General features: G+C 42.5%; 1 protein-coding gene and 1 long non-coding RNA gene across 9 annotated transcripts in view; one reads left to right on the top strand and one right to left on the bottom strand.

Moving 5' to 3' along the window:
- col14a1a (collagen, type XIV, alpha 1a) overlaps nucleotides 1-18,736 on the top strand; it is a 123,232-nt gene that overhangs the window by 63,114 nt on the left and 41,382 nt on the right. For all 6 annotated transcript variants that reach the window (XM_020054968.3, XM_013137931.4, XM_020054966.3 and 3 more), the window contains 9 exons: nucleotides 2,662-2,778; nucleotides 6,306-6,452; nucleotides 7,383-7,457; nucleotides 9,452-9,591; nucleotides 11,094-11,217; nucleotides 14,923-15,066; nucleotides 15,378-15,542; nucleotides 15,671-15,709; nucleotides 17,155-17,293. In XM_020054968.3, the coding sequence (XP_019910527.3) occupies nucleotides 2,662-2,778; nucleotides 6,306-6,452; nucleotides 7,383-7,457; nucleotides 9,452-9,591; nucleotides 11,094-11,217; nucleotides 14,923-15,066; nucleotides 15,378-15,542; nucleotides 15,671-15,709; nucleotides 17,155-17,293 (1,090 nt within the window). The remainder of the gene's footprint in view (nucleotides 1-2,661; nucleotides 2,779-6,305; nucleotides 6,453-7,382; nucleotides 7,458-9,451; nucleotides 9,592-11,093; nucleotides 11,218-14,922; nucleotides 15,067-15,377; nucleotides 15,543-15,670; nucleotides 15,710-17,154; nucleotides 17,294-18,736) is intronic.
- LOC109616744 lies at nucleotides 11,537-18,299 on the bottom strand. Of its 3 annotated transcripts, none has more exons than XR_002197995.3 (4): nucleotides 18,219-18,299; nucleotides 17,074-17,180; nucleotides 13,136-13,408; nucleotides 11,537-11,867 (listed from the first exon to the last, which is right to left on the bottom strand). It is a non-coding gene; the product is annotated as an uncharacterized LOC109616744 (long non-coding RNA). The 3 variants fall into 3 exon arrangements; XR_002197996.2 differs by having other exon boundaries at nucleotides 11,537-12,777; XR_004574590.1 differs by lacking the exon at nucleotides 17,074-17,180 and having other exon boundaries at nucleotides 11,537-12,777; nucleotides 18,219-18,289.

Genomic DNA, 18,736 nt, shown 5'->3' on the forward strand with positions numbered 1-18,736 from the left:
ATTTGTTGCAATGTTGCTCGGTTGTGTAAGTAGCACCTGTCCGTTCTAACCTTTTAACGGAACGTCAACTGAAGGTCGCGGTGCCTGTCTGTCTGACCACGGGACAGCTGTGAGACTCACTGTGTGTAGGAGCGATTTGGTTTTGTGTGAACGCCTATTGAATGTGTTTATATTTGGTTTTCATTATACATAAAATCATATTTCCTTTGTTTGTTGAAGGGGATTTTACCACTGTGACGGACAGCTTAGATTAGAATATCAATATGCAGACAGGCAGTCTGGGCAATGCCACCTCTATGCATATAAATGCATTATCAGCCGGTGCGTCTTAACACAATACATGGTTTTGGGCTTTTCTCATCAAAAGCAAATAGATTGTCTTTTTTGGTAACGTCCTTCTGTCAGACAGTGCGTCAGATGAATTCTGCTGTATCATCACCCAAGAGCAGCGCTGTTTTCTTTTGAGCTTAGTCAAACGACATCACAACCACACACACACATTCTCTGTCTCAGAAGGCAGAAGGATATGAAGACACTATATCCTCTGAACTGAATCAGTACATACAGTAATAATTCTACTTGTCCCTCCAGATCTGGATGGGAAGAACCAGTAATATGTAAATAATCCTGCTGGTCAATGCAGAACCAAATGGGCTGAGCTAGTACACACGGTACTAAACCCATTGCTCCCTCCAGAATGAGACATTAGACCCAGAGCAACACGTGTAGATATCTGTACATATTATACACCTGTAAAGAATCAATCAGGGCACATAGGAATCAGGGCACGTAGGAATGTAGAAATTCATTCATTCATGAATCAACCAGTGTAGGAATGAACAAATCGATAAAAATTTTAATTAATGTCTTAGTGAATCTATGAATCATTATGTGTAGGAATGAACAAACCAATGAATACATATTGTACATAAAATACAGTTTATGAACCAGGACTCCATATGATTCGGGGCAGATCACACTATTCCATTAACTCACTGGCATGGAGAGATGAGCTTCAGGGTGTGACCCGAATGGCTAACGATACCCTGCACTCGGTCCTTAACCCCAACATGCTCCTGAGTTCATCCTCTCTCCCGTATCTGCATATTTTCACCACAGCGACTCATATCAATATTTCATGCATTTTCAATTTGACCTTTAATTTATTAAATTCCACAATAGCTCAGTTTTTTTTCCCCCACAGGTTTTGTGCCCCTAGTGGGTCATGGAGGTTGTCTATCCATGCAAATATACAGCTGATTAATACGCGTTATATAAGGACATGGAGGAGGGCACTAAATCGGTTGTAATTTGGGATACAGGAAAAGGCTGTCACATCCATTATTCACCAGGGAGAAATATAACACCTGCCATATGTTTTTAATGTTGGAACTGGGAGAGGATTTGCAGAGCAGTTCATCTGTTCTGGAACGTCATCACAACACGTACAAAATGTGTTGGAATCTGACAGCTGTATCCAAACCTTTGGACGTTGCTCTCCTTGAATCAAATTAAGTGTATTTTATAAAGCCCTTTTTACAACAGTAGTTGTCACAAGTGCTCATACAGACACCCAGACTAAAACCACAAAGAGCAAGCAACAACAATAAATTCATGCACAGTAGCTGGAAAAAACTTCCTAGTCGGGTTGGAACCTATCGTAGGAAGAAACCTACAGAGGGACTAGACTCTAACGAGCTTGTAAAGTCAAAAATACAGAATTTAAATGAGATGGTTTACAGGCATAATTTTTGGCCGAAAGCCAAGTGGCTTACAGCCAACTAGCACACCACACTATGGACAGGAACCAAAGGAAGTGATGTCAAAACCAAAACAAAAATTCACTTGTACATATTGGCTCTTCCCTTGGAAACAAATAACTCATAAGATTGAAAAATGCATTCATTCTTCAAGCTTTTGTTTTTGAAAACCTGTGTGCTTGTGGTTTTACAGATGAATTCAAAGAGACTGTTTCTAATTTCAAGTGTTTATGGTTCCTAATAGCTTTCATAAATATTGGAGAATAGATTTTACCTTATTGCTTTCTATGAAATCATCCTACTATTGCAGAGAGTTATTGCCTTTCCTTGGTAACAAACGGGAGTTGGATAGGACTCAGAACTTGAACAGAAGTTATTTGTTTTTATTATATTGATTATATTCTAGCATTAATCAGTATATTATAGTTATATTATGTGATTAAATCCTTCCTGAAAGACAAAAAGACCTAAACAACTTGTTTTATAGTGTTTTATTATGATAAGTTATTCCAATACTGCCTCTCTCCACATTTATCTTATTAGTTTGCAACACTGTGATTATTTTTCAGCGTTGGTTTCAGCTCATTCATGATGACATTTCTTTTTCAAACAAAAGACACTACATGCATTAGTTTAACCATTCATTTAAAATAAATGTAAATGCATTCTATCAGGTCCTGGCTTTCAGGCTGTGCTCTTTCAGGAGTATCTTACTGCCAGATCAAGCATCTAAATTGCCTTAAAGCAGCATAGTAACTCACGCCACGAATGTCACAACTTTACAGAGTTAGTGGCCGCTGTTTTGGTGATGACGAAGACCGCAATGTGATCGTGACAAGGGTGGCGTTGAGGATGTCGTGTGACGTGATTACCACGTGATTGTGATGTGTTCTCTCCTCAGTGAACCTGGGCGTGGCCAACCTGAACACCTACCAGGTGAGGACGTCCAGCCTGTGTGCCCAGTGGAAGCCTCACAGTCAAGCCAGCCAATACAGAGTGGTCATCCAGTCTTTGCTAAGTGAGTCGGCCCGCCCCTTTCATACTCTTCATTACATTATAATGTAAAGGAGCCGCGTTGGAGCTAGTGTTGTCTATCTGTTGTAGCTGAATGTCAGTGTGTTTTAGTGTTGTCTATCTGTTGTAGCTGAATGTCAGTGTGTTTTAGTGTTGTCTATCTGTTGTAGCTGAATGTCAGTGTGTTTTAGTGTTGTCTATCTGTTGTAGCTGAATGTCAGTGTGTTTTAGTGTTGTCTATCTGTTGTAGCTGAATGTCAGTGTGTTTTAGTGTTGTGTATCTGTTATAGCTGAATGTCAGTGTGTTTTAGTGTTGTGTATCTGTTATAGCTGAATGTCAGTGTGTTTTAGTGTTGTCCATCTGTTATAGCTGAATGTCAGTGTGTTTTAGTGTTGTGTATCTGTTATAGCTGAATGTCAGTGTGTTTTAGTGTTGTCTATCTGTTATAGCTGAATTTCAGTGTGTTCCCCATTGTTGGGAATAGAATGAATAGGGGAATACAGAGTTGTTTTCTGTTCCTCCAATCTCTCAGCTGGACGATTACATATGAAAAGAACAGCTCTGGTACATAGTGTCTGTAATATAGAGACTATTTTCTCTGTAAATAGTGTTTTATCATGGACATTAAGATGGCTTGTTTTCCTTCTGTGCTCCGATAGTGTTGCTGAAACACTTCTTAGTTTCAAGACTTTCTTTCATCGCCTTGCTTTTTTCCATCTCCTTAAAACTCACAGGAGATAATCTGAAAATCCACCAAAGTGTCCACTTCTTCTGGCTCTCTCTCTCTCTCTCACCCTCTCTCTCTCTCTCTCTCTCTCACCCTCACCCTCTCTCACCCTCTCTCACCCTCTCTCACCCTCACCCTCTCTCACCCTCTCTCTCTCTCTCACCCTCTCTCTCTCTCTCCCTCTCCCTCTCTCTCTCTCTCACCCTCTCTCCTTCTTTGTCTGGCTACTGCTCTCGCTCCATAAACACAGGAGATCTGTTTCAATATTAAAACCAGATCCTGCCCCTGGTTCATCCTTGTCTTAACGTGCTCCGTGTGGGTCTCTCTGGAATTAGTTCTCTCTTGAAACGTTGAGGGGTTTTACAGATGCACAGGTGACTGACAGTTGGGCAGGCAGCCCTCTGATGGCTACTGGGTGTGAGAACTTAATAACGCTTCTAAGGTTCAATTTATTTTACCCCTGTTTGACAAGTGTGTGGAAGGTGTGTGTGTTGGTGTGTGTGTGCATCTGCCATTACAAAAATAGTTATTGTCAGTTAACAAAGTCATACTAATATTCATCTAATAAGGATATATTTTGCCCTCCATGGCCACAATTCTGAGGAAATCTGTTTTCCAACAAAAATACACTAAATTGAGAACACTGAGTAATACTGGTACAGGGGTATTCCATTCTGCCCTCAAGGCAAACTCTTCTCCAGTTTTTCACTGCAAACCCCTCCTTTTAGGGAGTTATTTAGTCCTGGGACACCAGATAGGGGACATTGATGATGAGGTAGAACAGAAAACCATCAGGCTCCTGTTTGGGTTGAATACCCCCTGGTGTAAAGTAGATGTTGTTGCCAAGACTTCAGATCATTTTCCACATAGATGGGTTTTAAAAATTGTTTCAACTTCCCATCCATTTTTTTTTTCTACCTGGTATTTTTTCTTCCAGGTAAGTATGTTAAAAACACGTTATCTACACAAATGAGGGTTAACTGTCTCATTCAGGGAAATAACCAAAATGTTCCCCTTGTAGGCTCCTGTATTAGAACCCGTGACCTTCTGTTTAGAGGCCTGAAGCCACTGACATCTAGGAAACCTGCCAGTGTCTGAATGGTTTCAGACATGAATCAGGGTTCGGGTTTGGTTCTTCCAATTATTGGATTAGGAATTCTGTGCTCCCTATTCCTGCACATTATTCCTGTATCTAGATTGCATCCTAATAATTCTCTGTAAAATTGCCAATATAATTTGGTATACTGTATTTATTTATTTGAATTGTGCTTTTATAGTTTCATTGTATTTATTTATGTACTGTATCACAATTGCTACCTCAACATGTTTGCTTTGGCAACAGTGGCAACCATGCATTTATGCCAATAAAGCACCTACTGAATTCAATTAAATATCCTTGTGTAAACTGGAAGCAGATTTATAGTACATAATTCGTTTTCAATTCAATATATGTTGTCTTCATTACTTAAGCAGGATATTGTCCCAGTAGGAGGATATGATGTTAGCAAAAGCCTTACGAGCACGAAATAGCTGAATGACGGTATGGAGAAAAGGACATAAAACATATCCAAAATGGCACCATGTCCTCTATTATAGTGCACTCCTTTATACAATGGGCTCTGATCAAAAGTAGTGCACTGAATTAAATAGGCTACCAGCTGGGGCAACATGGAAGTAGAGAATTAGATTATAGGACCCGTGGGGCAGAGACAAACAGAGAAGTGACAGATCCTTGGTTCTTTCCTACTCTGTTCTGATTCTGTTCATTGTCCCAGGGTCCGAGCTGTGGGACACTTCACTGTAGTTTTACTTGTGCGTGTTTGTGAGAGAGATTGCCTGCATGCTGCGTGTCTTCTCAGCGTTTTAACGGCAAAAATAAATTCACACACGCAGAGGTTGCATCCAATATGGCCACGTCTCAACCCATCACTTATTTTGGAATGGAGATAGCATGAAGAATAATGATGTAATGAAGTTCACAAATGGACCACATTAGTCTTGTTGTCAGTTTGTTTTTGGCTTCATTGACGATTACCTTAGAGATCCACACAGTTCTTCAGAGAATTCTGCTCTATTACAGATCAATATTTAAAAAGCTTTTAACCTCCTAAGACCTGAGCTTTGATAATGTATGTATTTTTTATTTATCTTAGCTATTTGGGATTAGTAGGACCTGATAAGTATAATATCTAAGCATGGCGCAGACAACTGTCCTCAGTAGGTTTAAGTTAAGCAGAATGAAATACATGGTGCAGGAAACCTAAAACAGTATCCTTATATGCGGACACAGGGTCTCTGGAGGCTAAAATATGAAACAAATCGGGTGTCAACAGGGCAATGTTCTGTAAAACAGGATAAGATTGTATCAATTACTGTGATGCATTTATTATTTCTGTTGATCTACACAGCCCTCTCACACAAATAACAGCCCAACTGACATTGAGGTAAAAACTCTCAATAATAATATGAGAAAGAGTGACTGGTTAATACTGAATACTTCCAGGGTGCTTACTGAGTATGTAAAACTTATTTTAGTTAACAAGCTCCAAAACCTCCCGCTCTGAAACCTTGTGACATTCACAGGATTTAAAGGATTGCTCGTAGTTTCTGTTGATGAATGTATTTGCTTTTGATCTATTTCCCTCATCCAACCGTGTGAAAAATATTCAAATGTTATGTACTCCCTTTTGAATTATTGACCATGTCCTCTGAAACGCCATATGTTTACTATTATATTGTGCATTAAAAGTTGCAGCTCTTATTGAAACAACTTGATGTTGTTATTATTGTTGTTGTCTTCCAGGCGGTCAAAAGCAGGAAGTAAGTGTCAGTGGCTCTGCGTCCAGACAGTGCTTCTATGACCTGACGCCCAACAGCCAGTACCAGATCTCTGTTTACACCTGGCTGCAGGACATGGAAGGGCCCGCCGTCACAACCACCGCCACCACACGTAGGAGTCCACGCCGACATCGACCGCTCAACACCATCGTGTCCTCGTTCACACTCCTTTGTTGTTGTTCTTTTTATGACTCGTATGATAGACTGACTTCCTTCAGTAACACTCCCTGGCCCTGGGAAATAAGCTATTACTCACCGTCTTCGGATTCTACTTGGCCTCTAGCAATTCCGCTTAATATGCAAGCACATTTAGCGTGTTAGTCTGCTCTGGGAAGCGGCGATTGGTCCGTCAGCAGGTGCCTGAGCTCATCCACCAAAACGCCACAATCCCCTGAACCTTGGGTGACGACTGAGGACCACGCCACTCATCCCGGCAGAGTCCTGCTCTCCTTTCGCCCTGTTCAATTAAATGTCCCCGTACGCCCTCTGCCTGTGACCCGCGGGGCGATGAGGAGCCACAGCTCATTCCCGCCGCATCTCGGGCGGCGTCCCCAACGGAGCACAGATACCTAATTTAGTCTGGCGCCTTAGTGTCCTTGATCACGGCTAGTGCTCTAAAGGGGGAAGAAATGCCATTTGGGATACGGCTCCGTTCCCCGCAGCGCAAATGTCACTTAGCAGTAACAATAACTGGCCAATGATGCAGGCCATTGGCAAGGCAATGAGGTGCAGAGAACTGAGGTGTTTGGGGACAGGAGATGCTCAGTCAGTGTCAGAGATACAAATAACAGCTATTCCCCAGGAGGTGTTTACAAAGCCCCTGCTGCCGAAGTTAAACGCAGGCCTCTTCGCCACCATCGCTCACCTCAGAAAAACCTTCCTGGCTTATCGAAAATGGCGGGATTGTTTCTGGGCGTCGTTGTCCCGGGGGTGCCTGGGTTGTTGTTTGGGTTCGGTGTGTGTGTGTGTGTGTGTCTGTGTGTGTAGGAGCAAGATGGATGCACCTTTATGATTAATGTGCTTGTCTGTCTGTGTCTTCTAGATCCTGCCCCAACCCTGCCGCCGACTCCACCCCCTACGTTGACCCTCCTACCGACCATACCCGCTGCCAGGGAAGGTGAGAGAAGAATGAGGACCTGCGGGTGCCCACACACACACACACACCCACACACACACACACACCCACACACACACCCACCCACACACACACACACACACACACACACACACCCACACACACACACCCACCCACACACACACACCCACACACACACACCCACCCACACACACACACCCACACACACACACACCCACACACACACACCCACCCACACACACACACACACAAACCCACACACACACACACATCCACACACACACACCCACCCACACACACACACACACAAACCCACACACACACACACATCCACACACACACACGCCCACACACACACCCACATACACACACACACCCACACACCCACACACACACACACACACACCCACACACACACACACACACCCACCCACACACACACACACACACACCCACACACACACACACACACACCCACACGCACACACACACACACCCACACACACACACACGCCACTGTCCACCTACCTTTCCTCTGTTCCTCCCACTGAAGTCTGACCTTTCTAAAACACTGCATCTCTTATGACAGCTGACCTTTACCTCAGCTTTCCGAGGAAACACGTCTATAAATATGTCTTATTTAAACCAAATTAACGCAGTACAACCACCAAACACATGATGGCAGTTTGTTGCATTCTCTGTAATTTAATTTTTAAGCAGATTGTTTTCCATCAAGGACTCTTTACAGATTCCTGTGTCGTCTTGAAGCAGTGCAGCTCAGACCAGGGGTACTTCCAGCCTGTGCATATTTACCAGGCATATGCATGCATTAGGGCTCACATTAGGCAAAGCTCTGCTACTTCCCTCCTCCACTGACCTTCAAAAACACACTACCAAATATAATATGCTGACAAGCCTATGGGAGTTTTAAGTCTTGGCCCATTTTTAGGTGAGCCTAAATCATAAGATTTGAGATAAGTGCAATGTATTCACGGACCGAATTCAAATAATACTTTTTTTTCAGCTCTGAAATAGAGTGGAAATGTGTTCTATCAATGTATTTTAAACTAAGACGTTAAGGTTGTTTTGTTTCAGAAGGATTTAGAAGACTATTCCAATCTGGATATCATCTGGAGCTCCTAACAGAGTAAAAGTCCTTAACTTCTTGTCGACTGTGTCGGAGGAGAAGATAGAAGTGTTCTTGGGTCTTTTCCCTTGGATTTTGAAGGGAAGATAAAGGGTATCAATCGCCTGGAGGTTTTTAGGGATTTGTACCAGTTTATTCACGGCTCATGAATTCGGGATCTTGCTTACCGTAAACTCACAACCACATAATCTAGGCCAGCCAGTCCTCCTGCCATTCCTCTATCCCAGTGTTTCTGAAACGCTTCTCGTACCAGGCAATGGCAGGCTATGGTCCTCCTCATGTCGAAGACTGGCAAGGTGTCGAATACTGGCTAGGTGTCGAAGATTGGCAAGGTGTTGAATACTGGCTAGGTGTCGAAGACTGGCTGGGTGTCGAAGATTGGCAAGGTGTTGAATACTGGCAAGGTGTCGAATACTGGCTAGGTGTGCTTCATCCTCCTCGGGTGCAGCTTACCTCGGAACAAGCATTGGAGGACTGGCTATAAAATATAGCGGATTGTAGCAATTCCTGATGCATCAAGAGACACACTGTCTGCCTGTCTGTCTGTCTGCCTGCATGTTTGTCTGTCTCCCTGCCAGTCTCCCTGCCAGTCTGTCTGTCTGCCTGCCTGCCAGTCTATCTGTCTGACACTGGCTGCGGAACACAATGGCTGAATGTTAATTAGCAGAAAGGAACATCTTATCTGTCTTTTTGTAGAAGTGGTCTAGCTAGGATCTGCTGAAGGAGACGGAGTGACAGCTACTGGGATTGTTTATCACCACTCAACACCAGCTGGCCTGTTGTAATGAGATAGAAGAGCCACACTCCATCTCCTCTGTCTGTCTGTTTAGAATTCCTCCCTAACTCACTCCCCCTCCGCCTCCCCCAGTCTGCAAGGCAGCCAAAGCTGACCTGGCGTTCTTGGTCGATGGCTCCTGGAGCATCGGGGACGACAACTTCCAGAAGATTATCCGCTTCCTGTACAGCACTATGGGGGCACTGGATCTGATTGGTCCGGACGGCACACAAGTAAGACCAATGACAACACGTATTCAACCGTAGGCTCACACAGCAGAACCAATGAAAAAATGAATGCCCAAAACACAGCCCAACCTATGGTCTTCAATGGTACCATATTATAACAATAACTTGATTCAGTTCGAGCCACTGATCCTTGAGAAAGCAATTGCTCCTATGAGAATCTGGGCCAGTCTTGTCTGTGGGTTGAGATTAGAGTTGGAGCCCTTGCCAATGTCAACCAAACTGGCCGACCACCAAACCACATCCCACAAGGTAGACCATTAGGCTGGACTAGACCATCGTCTAGACGTTCCAAACGAAGCCCATAGATCTTCCTCAAACCTCCTCTTTCAGACGTTTATGACCCATTTCCGAGGAGCCAGGAGGTTTTTGATGTAAGGCCACGTTAGTCCTCAAGATCTCCTTACTGCCATACCAGGGGCTGATGGGTAACGTGGGATCCTGTCCTGGCCAATAAGCCTCTCAGACAGACAACTAGAAAACCATACAGGGGGATTGTGAGATGGGACAGATTAATGGAAGGTTCATAAGAGGGGTGATTGACAGGTACTGTACATGCCCTGTGGCTCTTGTATATTTGTGGCAAAGTTGTTTGAAGTGTGTTGCTGAGATGCCAATTAAAACATGTAAGGAATATTTTTTTATTGGCAAATGTCTTAGTTTAAAAATGTTCAGGACTTAAATGCTGACGGACCAATCGCCGCTTCCCAGAGCAGACTAACACGCTAAATGTGTTTGCATATTAAGCGGAACATTGGAAAACCTAACCCATATCCCTAGCCAGCAGTCAAATAATCCCTGTTTATGGTGAAAACATCTAGGCTGTGTGCTTTCTTCGTCTGTATTTCTGTCTGATTCTGTATCTCTATCTATCTCTCTTTCAACCTCTTTCTCTCCATCTATGTCTTTTTCTCTGTACATCTGTCTTTCTGTGTCCCTGTCCCTCTCTCTCTATAAATATGTATATATAAATATACACACTTGTGCTCAAAAGTGTGCATACCCTTGGAGAATTGGTAATATATGTACCATTTGTAAAGAAAACATGAGTGAGCAGGCAAAACACGTCTTTTATTTCTTATGGGATGCACATTCAACTGTAGGTCATAACAGAATGGCATAATCATAAAACAAAACATAGCAACAAAGAAAAGAATCTGCATTACCTTTGTTCTTAATACTGTGTATGGCCCCCTTTAGCATCAATGACAGCGTGCAGTCATTTGTAAAAGTTGTCTAAGAGGCCCCAAATTCTTGCTGGTGGTATAGCTGCCCATTCGTCTTGGTAAAATGCCTCCAGGTCATGTGAAGTCTTTGGTCGTCTTGCATGATCACTCATATTTTCTAAATCAATGCCAAAATATCACAATTTCTGCCAGGGTATGCAAGCTTATAAGCAGAACTGTGTATATAAATATATGTATATATATATATATATATATATATGCCTAGCTCTTTTGTTTATCTCTCCATTTGTCTCTCTCTAATAGGTTGCTATAGCACAGTTCAGTGATGATGCCAGGACTGAGTTTAAACTGAACTCTTATGCTAACAAGGAAGCGCTGCTCGATGCCATCCAGCGCATCGCATACAAGGGAGGAAACACCAAGACAGGTATGTAGAGCGCACACACACACACACACACACACACATACACACACACCGTTCGTTTTGCCCTGCGTTCTGTGGTAGAATCAAGATGGCGTGTGATAGTTTCACACTTGGTTTGTGTGCCTGTCTCCCTTCCACTGAACACGGCTCCTTATTGACTGAAGTAGTCGGTGCGGCAAAATAGGATATTGTTTCTCTTCACATTTCACCATTCATTTATCCCATAAGGGGGTTTAGGTTCACATCATGGTCTGTGTTTCACCATCTAATAACTCAGAGAGAAACTGGGAGCACGTCCCAGAAATAAGACAAGAATGATGGATAACTTTTCACAGGATTTATTTGGCCCATACAATAAAAATACACGGATACGTATGCGATCCGATGCCTTCAGAGCGTATTTTTTTGTTTAGGTCTCTCCCGGCTCGTCCTTTAGACTCTTGTGTGAAGGTGACGTTTGGCAGCATATTTACAAACTATATCGAAAGCTTCTCTTTTCCTTTTGCCTTTGTGGGTGGGACCTAGACAATAGCCAGGGATGCAGCGCCAGGACCTTTAAACCCGTTTCCCTCCGTTTCCAGTGGTTTTGTTGCTGGGAACAGGTGCTTCACTGCAAATGACACTGTTTCAGATTTTCGCCAGCTTTTCCATTCCTGCGTGGGGAAAAATGAATTTCACGCTTGAGCTCGGTTTCTGCCATTCTTGTCTCTGAAGGAATATAGACTTTTTAAATATATTCCTGGAACCCTCCAACAACTAAGTGTGTGTTGTACTCATTCACACCCAAATCCTGTGACTTTTTCCCCCAAAATGGATGAAATTATATTCTCTAAATACGGTTGAGGATTTATTTTCTTTTGCATATTGCCCCCATCTCGCAGAATATTTGCACTTTGGATTTACAGACTTATCTTGGTGTCAGTGTTAGAAATGAAACACCTTTTCTACACATGCTGGCGGTGCTGTGAACCCCACAGCTTCACTGTTCCACCGGGGGGGGGGGAGGGGGGGGGGATGACGGGACTGCCCACAGAGAAGATGTTTTCTCTGGCTAGACATGCAAGCAGAGGCCCCTCTCAGAGAGTGAGTGTGACGGTGTGACATGAATCCCTTCGCTTTGGTCTTGTGTTGATGTCTACATCACCCTGAGAACACACACACCCACGTGCACACGCACTAACATGCAACCCGGCCACATGGAATTTGACTATGTTCGCCATGCATTTATTCATTAAGGCTTTAGCTTGACTGTCTTCTTTTCATTCGGTGCTGGAGATAACGGGTTCCCAGGGGAAGTTGGTGTCGTGGCCAATCCCTCACGTATGTTCCATATATTCATACCTTAGTGAGAGGATTCTGGAAGAGGATCGACGTGATTGGCCCGACCTCATTCCTCATTCCTTCCTGATTTAACCACCAATCGGTACGTCAGAAGTTTTAGAAGCCGACACTGCATTGGTCCCGGACTGATTGGTGCAGTTTTGGGCAGAATTGTCCACCTCTATTGGACTCACCTGAGTATCAATATTAAATGTAGGATCCTTTTGCAGTGAGGAATGGTTCCTATATTACCGGCAGTTGGTTAATTCACATGTACAGCGGAACTCAATATACCATCATTCGCTGTATAATTTTACCATTCAGTATGGAAAGTCTTCAAATGAAAGACTAAGTCAATTATCTCTAAGGTCTTAGTTGTTAGTATACTAAGGTCTTAGTATTCTAACATATGTGCAATAAAATGCTAATTAATTACTTAAAAATCATACAATGTGATTTTCCTTGATTTTTGTTTTAGATTCGGTCTCTCACAGTTGAAGTGTACCTATGATAAAAAGTTCAGACTTCTACATGCTTTGTTAGTGGGAAAACCTGCAAAATCGGCAGTGTATCAAATACTTGTCCTCCCCACTGTACTTACATTCAGGTAATCTATGGTTTCCAGTGGTTCTTGTGGGGTGATTGAGGAAGGAGTAAAGGCTACATTAACTGCCTGGTACCATAATCTCTTGATATGGTAATAAGGAGAGATCCAATAATCTGGCAGGTCATAACTGAGGGATTTTGTTGAATCAAGTTGAGTTTTCACTGTTTCCGGATGTGATTCAGCATGTCATGGTTGTACATGACGTCTTGGTTGGTTGAGGAGCTTCGACTATTTCAGCCAACATTTTGTTTCCACCTCGTTACAAGTCTGGAGGGAAAGAAAGGAAACCAAGAATGAACCTGAACCTGAGAATTTATGTACGAGAAACAAATTATACATGTCAGAGACGGACAATGTTTGATTAATGGTGTTTTATTTTACTTAGGACTCCAGCAGATACACAAATACACACACAAACACAAACACACACACACACACACACACACAGTCTTCCAGAGCTCTTCTATCTTCAGGGGCCAACGTGGGTGTAACCATGCCTGGCTGGCAAGATATCATGTTTCCAATTTGACCCCTGTTTATTATAATGACATTTTGAAATAGATACACTGTAACTCTGCAGTGTATAAGACTGATGTTTACCTGCTTTGCCTGCCATTTGTCTCTGCTGACAGGCAGTCTAATAAACCTTACAGACAGGTGAGGAGAAGAAGAGGATTGGAGAGAGAGAGAGACACACACACACACACACACACACAGAGATAGAGTTCAAAAGAAAGTAAGAGGAAGGATGCAGAGGAACGATTGAGGGAGAAAGGGAGAGATTGATAGGGAAAGAGAGAGAGAGTGAGAGATGGAGGGAGATAAAGAGATGAAGAGAGAGTGAGAGATGGAGGGAGATAAAGAGATAAAGAGTGAGTGAGAGATGGAGAGGACTGTTTCGCCTCCACCTCCATATTGGATTTGTAGGCCTGTAATGCCTCCGACGTACAAGCCAAATATCTTATTCAGAAATGTCCCGGAGAGGCTCTTTTAAGAGCTGCTATTACGGAGTAACCTTAGACATTAGAGAGACGTTAGACATGCAAATTAGTGAAGGAGAAAGATGTTTCGCAATTCCCTCCCTTTCCGCTCCGCTGCCTCCAGTGGTGATAATCGTTCTGGCGCTTTTTTCTTTCAGATGCTTAGTGTGTATGTGTGTGTGTCTGTGTGTGTGTTTGGGGGTGGGGGCTTTATGCAGCGTGGCGGTGCCCTCTCTCTGTCAAGACATAATTCAGAATAGTTCAAAAAGGACAGATAATTCCTCACTGTTGGTTGAATGTATCTTATCAGACTAAGGCTGCGTTTACTTATCCTTAACACTGCAAATAATGTGTACTAAACCTGACGAAACACACAGCCAATCCGATGTCGCAAACTCTTTTGGAATCATGGAGTTTAGGCCAAAATTAAACCAGAATCATCGTCCGCACGTTGGCAAACCAGTGTGTCTCTTGCCAGCTCTTCACTGAAATACGCTGCGCCTAAAACTGATCATCCCTCTGGTCGCAGGGCATCTCCTATGTGCCAGGAAAATGTCAACTTGTAGTGTATTCAGGGTTGAACAAAGGCATTTAAACTTTGTCCACTTTAAAAAAGAAAAAAGGATCAAGACCTGTCAGTTGTACGGTTTCATAATCTGCATAATATTTCTAATTTTCTTGCAGTGGCAAACTGTCTCCGACTAATGATCTTGTCATTAACCTTCTGATGTCTCTGTGATTCCTATTGACACGGACGCCGTGTAACTCTAATTCCCCATTGTCGTCTGCTCATTCATCCAGGTGGAGCCATCAAGCATGTGAAGGAGGCAATCTTCACCCCAGATGGAGGAGTCAGACGGGGCGTCCCCAAGGTGCTGGTGGTTCTCACCGACGGACGCTCCCAAGACGACGTCAACAAGATCTCCAAGGAGATGCAGATGGAGGGTGGGTACAGCGAGCTGCAATTGGCCAGCTCCCCGCGTGACACCAAATCAGCCCACGCTTCGTCCTCTAAGGACAACAAACTAGTGACATTCTATTGAAACGTGGAGCACCACAAATGTCATCGCACCAAAACAAAACAAAAAGTTGGACACAATGGCAGGCCCTTAGCGAGACTGCCAGAGTGGTAAACACGCCTGCCAAAAGAACGGTTCGAATTCCATGGTTTCGCTTTAATGTTGACTAACACACACACACACACAAAAACAGTTTGCTGTTGATTTTTCTAACTTAAACAATGGGTATCTTTGCAGGCTACATCATTTTTGCCATTGGCTTTGCTGATGCGGATTATGGAGAGCTGGTGAACATTGCCAGCAAACCAAGTGACAGACATGTCTTCTTTGTGGACGATTTGGATGCTGTCAAGAAAATCGAAGAGCAGTTGATCACGTTTGTCTGTGAGGCGGCCACTGCCAGTGAGTACAAGACCGAATTATCAGCCACAGATGTTTTGAAGTAAATGTTGTTCGTATCATTTCAATTAATGATTCAGTGACAGTGATGAATATTGCTGCGGCTACTGAACACACTTCTTATGTTTCAGCTTGTCCGTCTGTTCTGATGAGTGGGAACACATTGGCAGGTAGGCCACGTGAAACAAAAACAGACAGCATTTAAACTTTGTCCACTTTAAAAAAGAAAAAAGGATCAAGACAGTTGTACGGTTTCATAATCTGCATAATATTTCAATTTTTTTTTGAAAAAAATCCCACTTATCTGTTTTACAGTCATAGAATTTGAATCACTAATTGTGTAAACCCTACTTATTCTACAATCAGTATTGGGTTTCTGATCCCACTTATCTATCCAAAGAATTTCCCTGGCTACGGCATTATTTGGGGCAATGACTACGAACAGCTGCTGCTGCCGGTTCTGTTTAAACCACGGGCATACTCTCCTTGAGATACAGCCCTGACAAGGAGTCTTTTTCACCAAATGGGTTTGGTCCTGAGAGAGTGTGGCTCATTAAAAATACTGCTATAATTGTTTTTTTTACCGGCTTTGAAAATTTTTTATTAAAAAAAAGACTTTTTTTGTAGTTTTATAGTGGTGTAAGTAATTAACTACAGCTGTCTTGAGCTATTAAGATAACTATAGCTGTCTTTATTTTTTGGGGTGGATTTTCTGTACATTTACCTTTAATACTTTATACATTTAAAACCAGTTTGACCTGCCCAATTAGCAGTCTATAGAAGGATGAGCTAGCCAATAAGCGGTCTAGAAAAGGATGAGCTAGCCAATTAGAAGTCTAGAGAAGGATGAGATTCCCAATCAGCTGTCTAGAGACTGATGTACTAGCCAATCAGCAGTCTAGAGAAGGATGAGCTAACCAATCAGCGTTCTAGAGAAGGATGAGCTAGCCATTCAGTAGCTAGCTCATTCTTTTTCTCATATTTTCTGATTGTTGTTGGGGTATGCCCACACCGATCCCACCAGAGGCTTTGCTAGGATTATAGTGCATTTGGGGCTTAGCCAACCCTCCCACCCCGCCCGGGACAGAAAGTACAGGGTTTTGAATGTACACGTGGAAAACTTAGATGTACACGCTAGCGGCCTACACGTCTGCATTGTCATAATTAGCGATCGGAATATTATTATTATTTTTGGTCCATTTGAGATCCGGGGCTATTCATAAAAGATCTGTGGCTATAGCCCTGGATGCCCAGGGCTAACGACGCCACTGGGTCCCACACAAATGTCTTTTTAACGTATTTAATTAGCAATGTTTGGAAGGAAAGCTATTAAATTTAAATCTGGGCATTTACTTTAAGTATCACTAGCATTGTCATGAATGCACAGGGACAGGTTGTGGATCCAATAGCAGAGCACTCTTAGCTTTGTTAATACAGTGTAAAAAACAAAGTCAAAGGCCATGCAGATAGAGACGTTACAGGGTAAATACACACTACCAGAAAAAACTAATAAAGAAAAACCAAGAAACCTTACAACTTTTCTATAAAACCAAGAAACCTCATGTGGTTTTCTATAGATTATCTGTGGTAAAGATGTGTTTGGCTCTTTCTTCAGGCTTCAGGATGATGGAGATGTTTGGTCTGGTGGAGAAAGAGTACGGTGATGTGAAGGGAGTGTCCCTAGAACCAGGCTCCTTTAACAGTTTCTCCTGCTACCGAATACACAAAGATGCCCTGGTCTCACAGCCCACCAAGTAGGTTCTCACACAAACACACACACATTTGTTTTTCTGTTCTAGGGAGGATCTGAAATCTAGCCGTAACCTAACCTTAACCTCAATATCCTAACTTTTATGCCTAAACTTAACCTAGCCCTAACCCATATTGTCCAAACCTAGAAGTAACAGCGACAGTAACTCTATGACCAAAATCAAAGATCTACATCAAAGCACCATGGCATCACCTCAACGCCACATTGCAAAAAGCAATGAAAACTGACTGTGATGAAATAACACACTAGTAAGACTAATCTGGGGCTTGAAAAACCCAGCATATATATACTGAATGAAGTGCAACATCAATAAAGCATTGCGTTAATGTTAACAGATATGTAGAACAGTCATATAGCATCTTCAAAATACGAAACGCTGAATAGAATTAGCTTAGTTTGGCTGTAGCCTCATCCCGCAACTAAGAGCATTGCAAGTCATTAGCTAACATTTAGTTGTAGAATGTTATATTGCCTGACAGAAAAATTAAGTATATTGAATTGTGTCAGGGCTCTGCATAAACATGTTTCTTGACAACAAATGCAGGCGTAAGGACTCTTACTATGGACTCTACTTAACATTGGGGGTTTGCGTTTGTTCCTCTCTATCAATAAAGTTATTAAAAATATCTCCCAAATTGTGCCACAAGTGAGTACAGGTGATGTCAGTAAACTTAACGAAAAACAGATTTTTATCAACTTTGCTGGTAGCAAGGAACAATTTCAAAGCCCCAGATGGTAAGTAGATTGTAATAATTAATTTGTCCATGAGAAACATGTTTTTTGGCAAGCCCTAAGTGATTCAATATAATTAAGTTTTCTGTCAGGGAATAGAATATTACACTAATAAATGTTAGCTAACAGCTAGCTATAATTTTAGTTACATAGTACAATTCATTTTAGCAGCTCACCATTCACACGACATGTTGACCTAGCTTCTTCCGAGCAAGATTCAAATGAACTCATCTGATATCCCTAGCCTACCATGCATGTCTTGACAAGTCATCTCTGACTGTTTTTTGTTTCTTACAGTACTTATCTTCAAAATACAGCCAATGTCAACTCTTTTTTTTTTTATGCTGCCTAATGACGGGAGGTTTTGCGTACCCTAGGGGAACAAATAAGTAATAGTATCACGATGTCCCTGAACATCCCTTCTATATCTAGCTGCAAATTACATATGTTTCATTTATTTATATAAAAGTAGGATTATCCTTAGTAACTAGTTGGACAAGACCAGAGCTCTTTGAATTACAGTAGCAGCCGCCACAATTGCCAATGGAAACAGTTTAGGGGTGTCTAATCATATGTAGTGATGATTTGGTTGTGTGTGTGTGTGTGTGCGTGGTTCCTCTGTGTTGACACACGTACTTCTGTTGCTGCCTAGGATAATATTTAGTTTAGTGCTCAGAGTTGAATGTGTTTTTGC

This window comes from Esox lucius, chromosome 16 (assembly GCF_011004845.1).
Source record: "Esox lucius isolate fEsoLuc1 chromosome 16, fEsoLuc1.pri, whole genome shotgun sequence".
Taxonomy (NCBI): domain Eukaryota; kingdom Metazoa; phylum Chordata; class Actinopteri; order Esociformes; family Esocidae; genus Esox; species Esox lucius.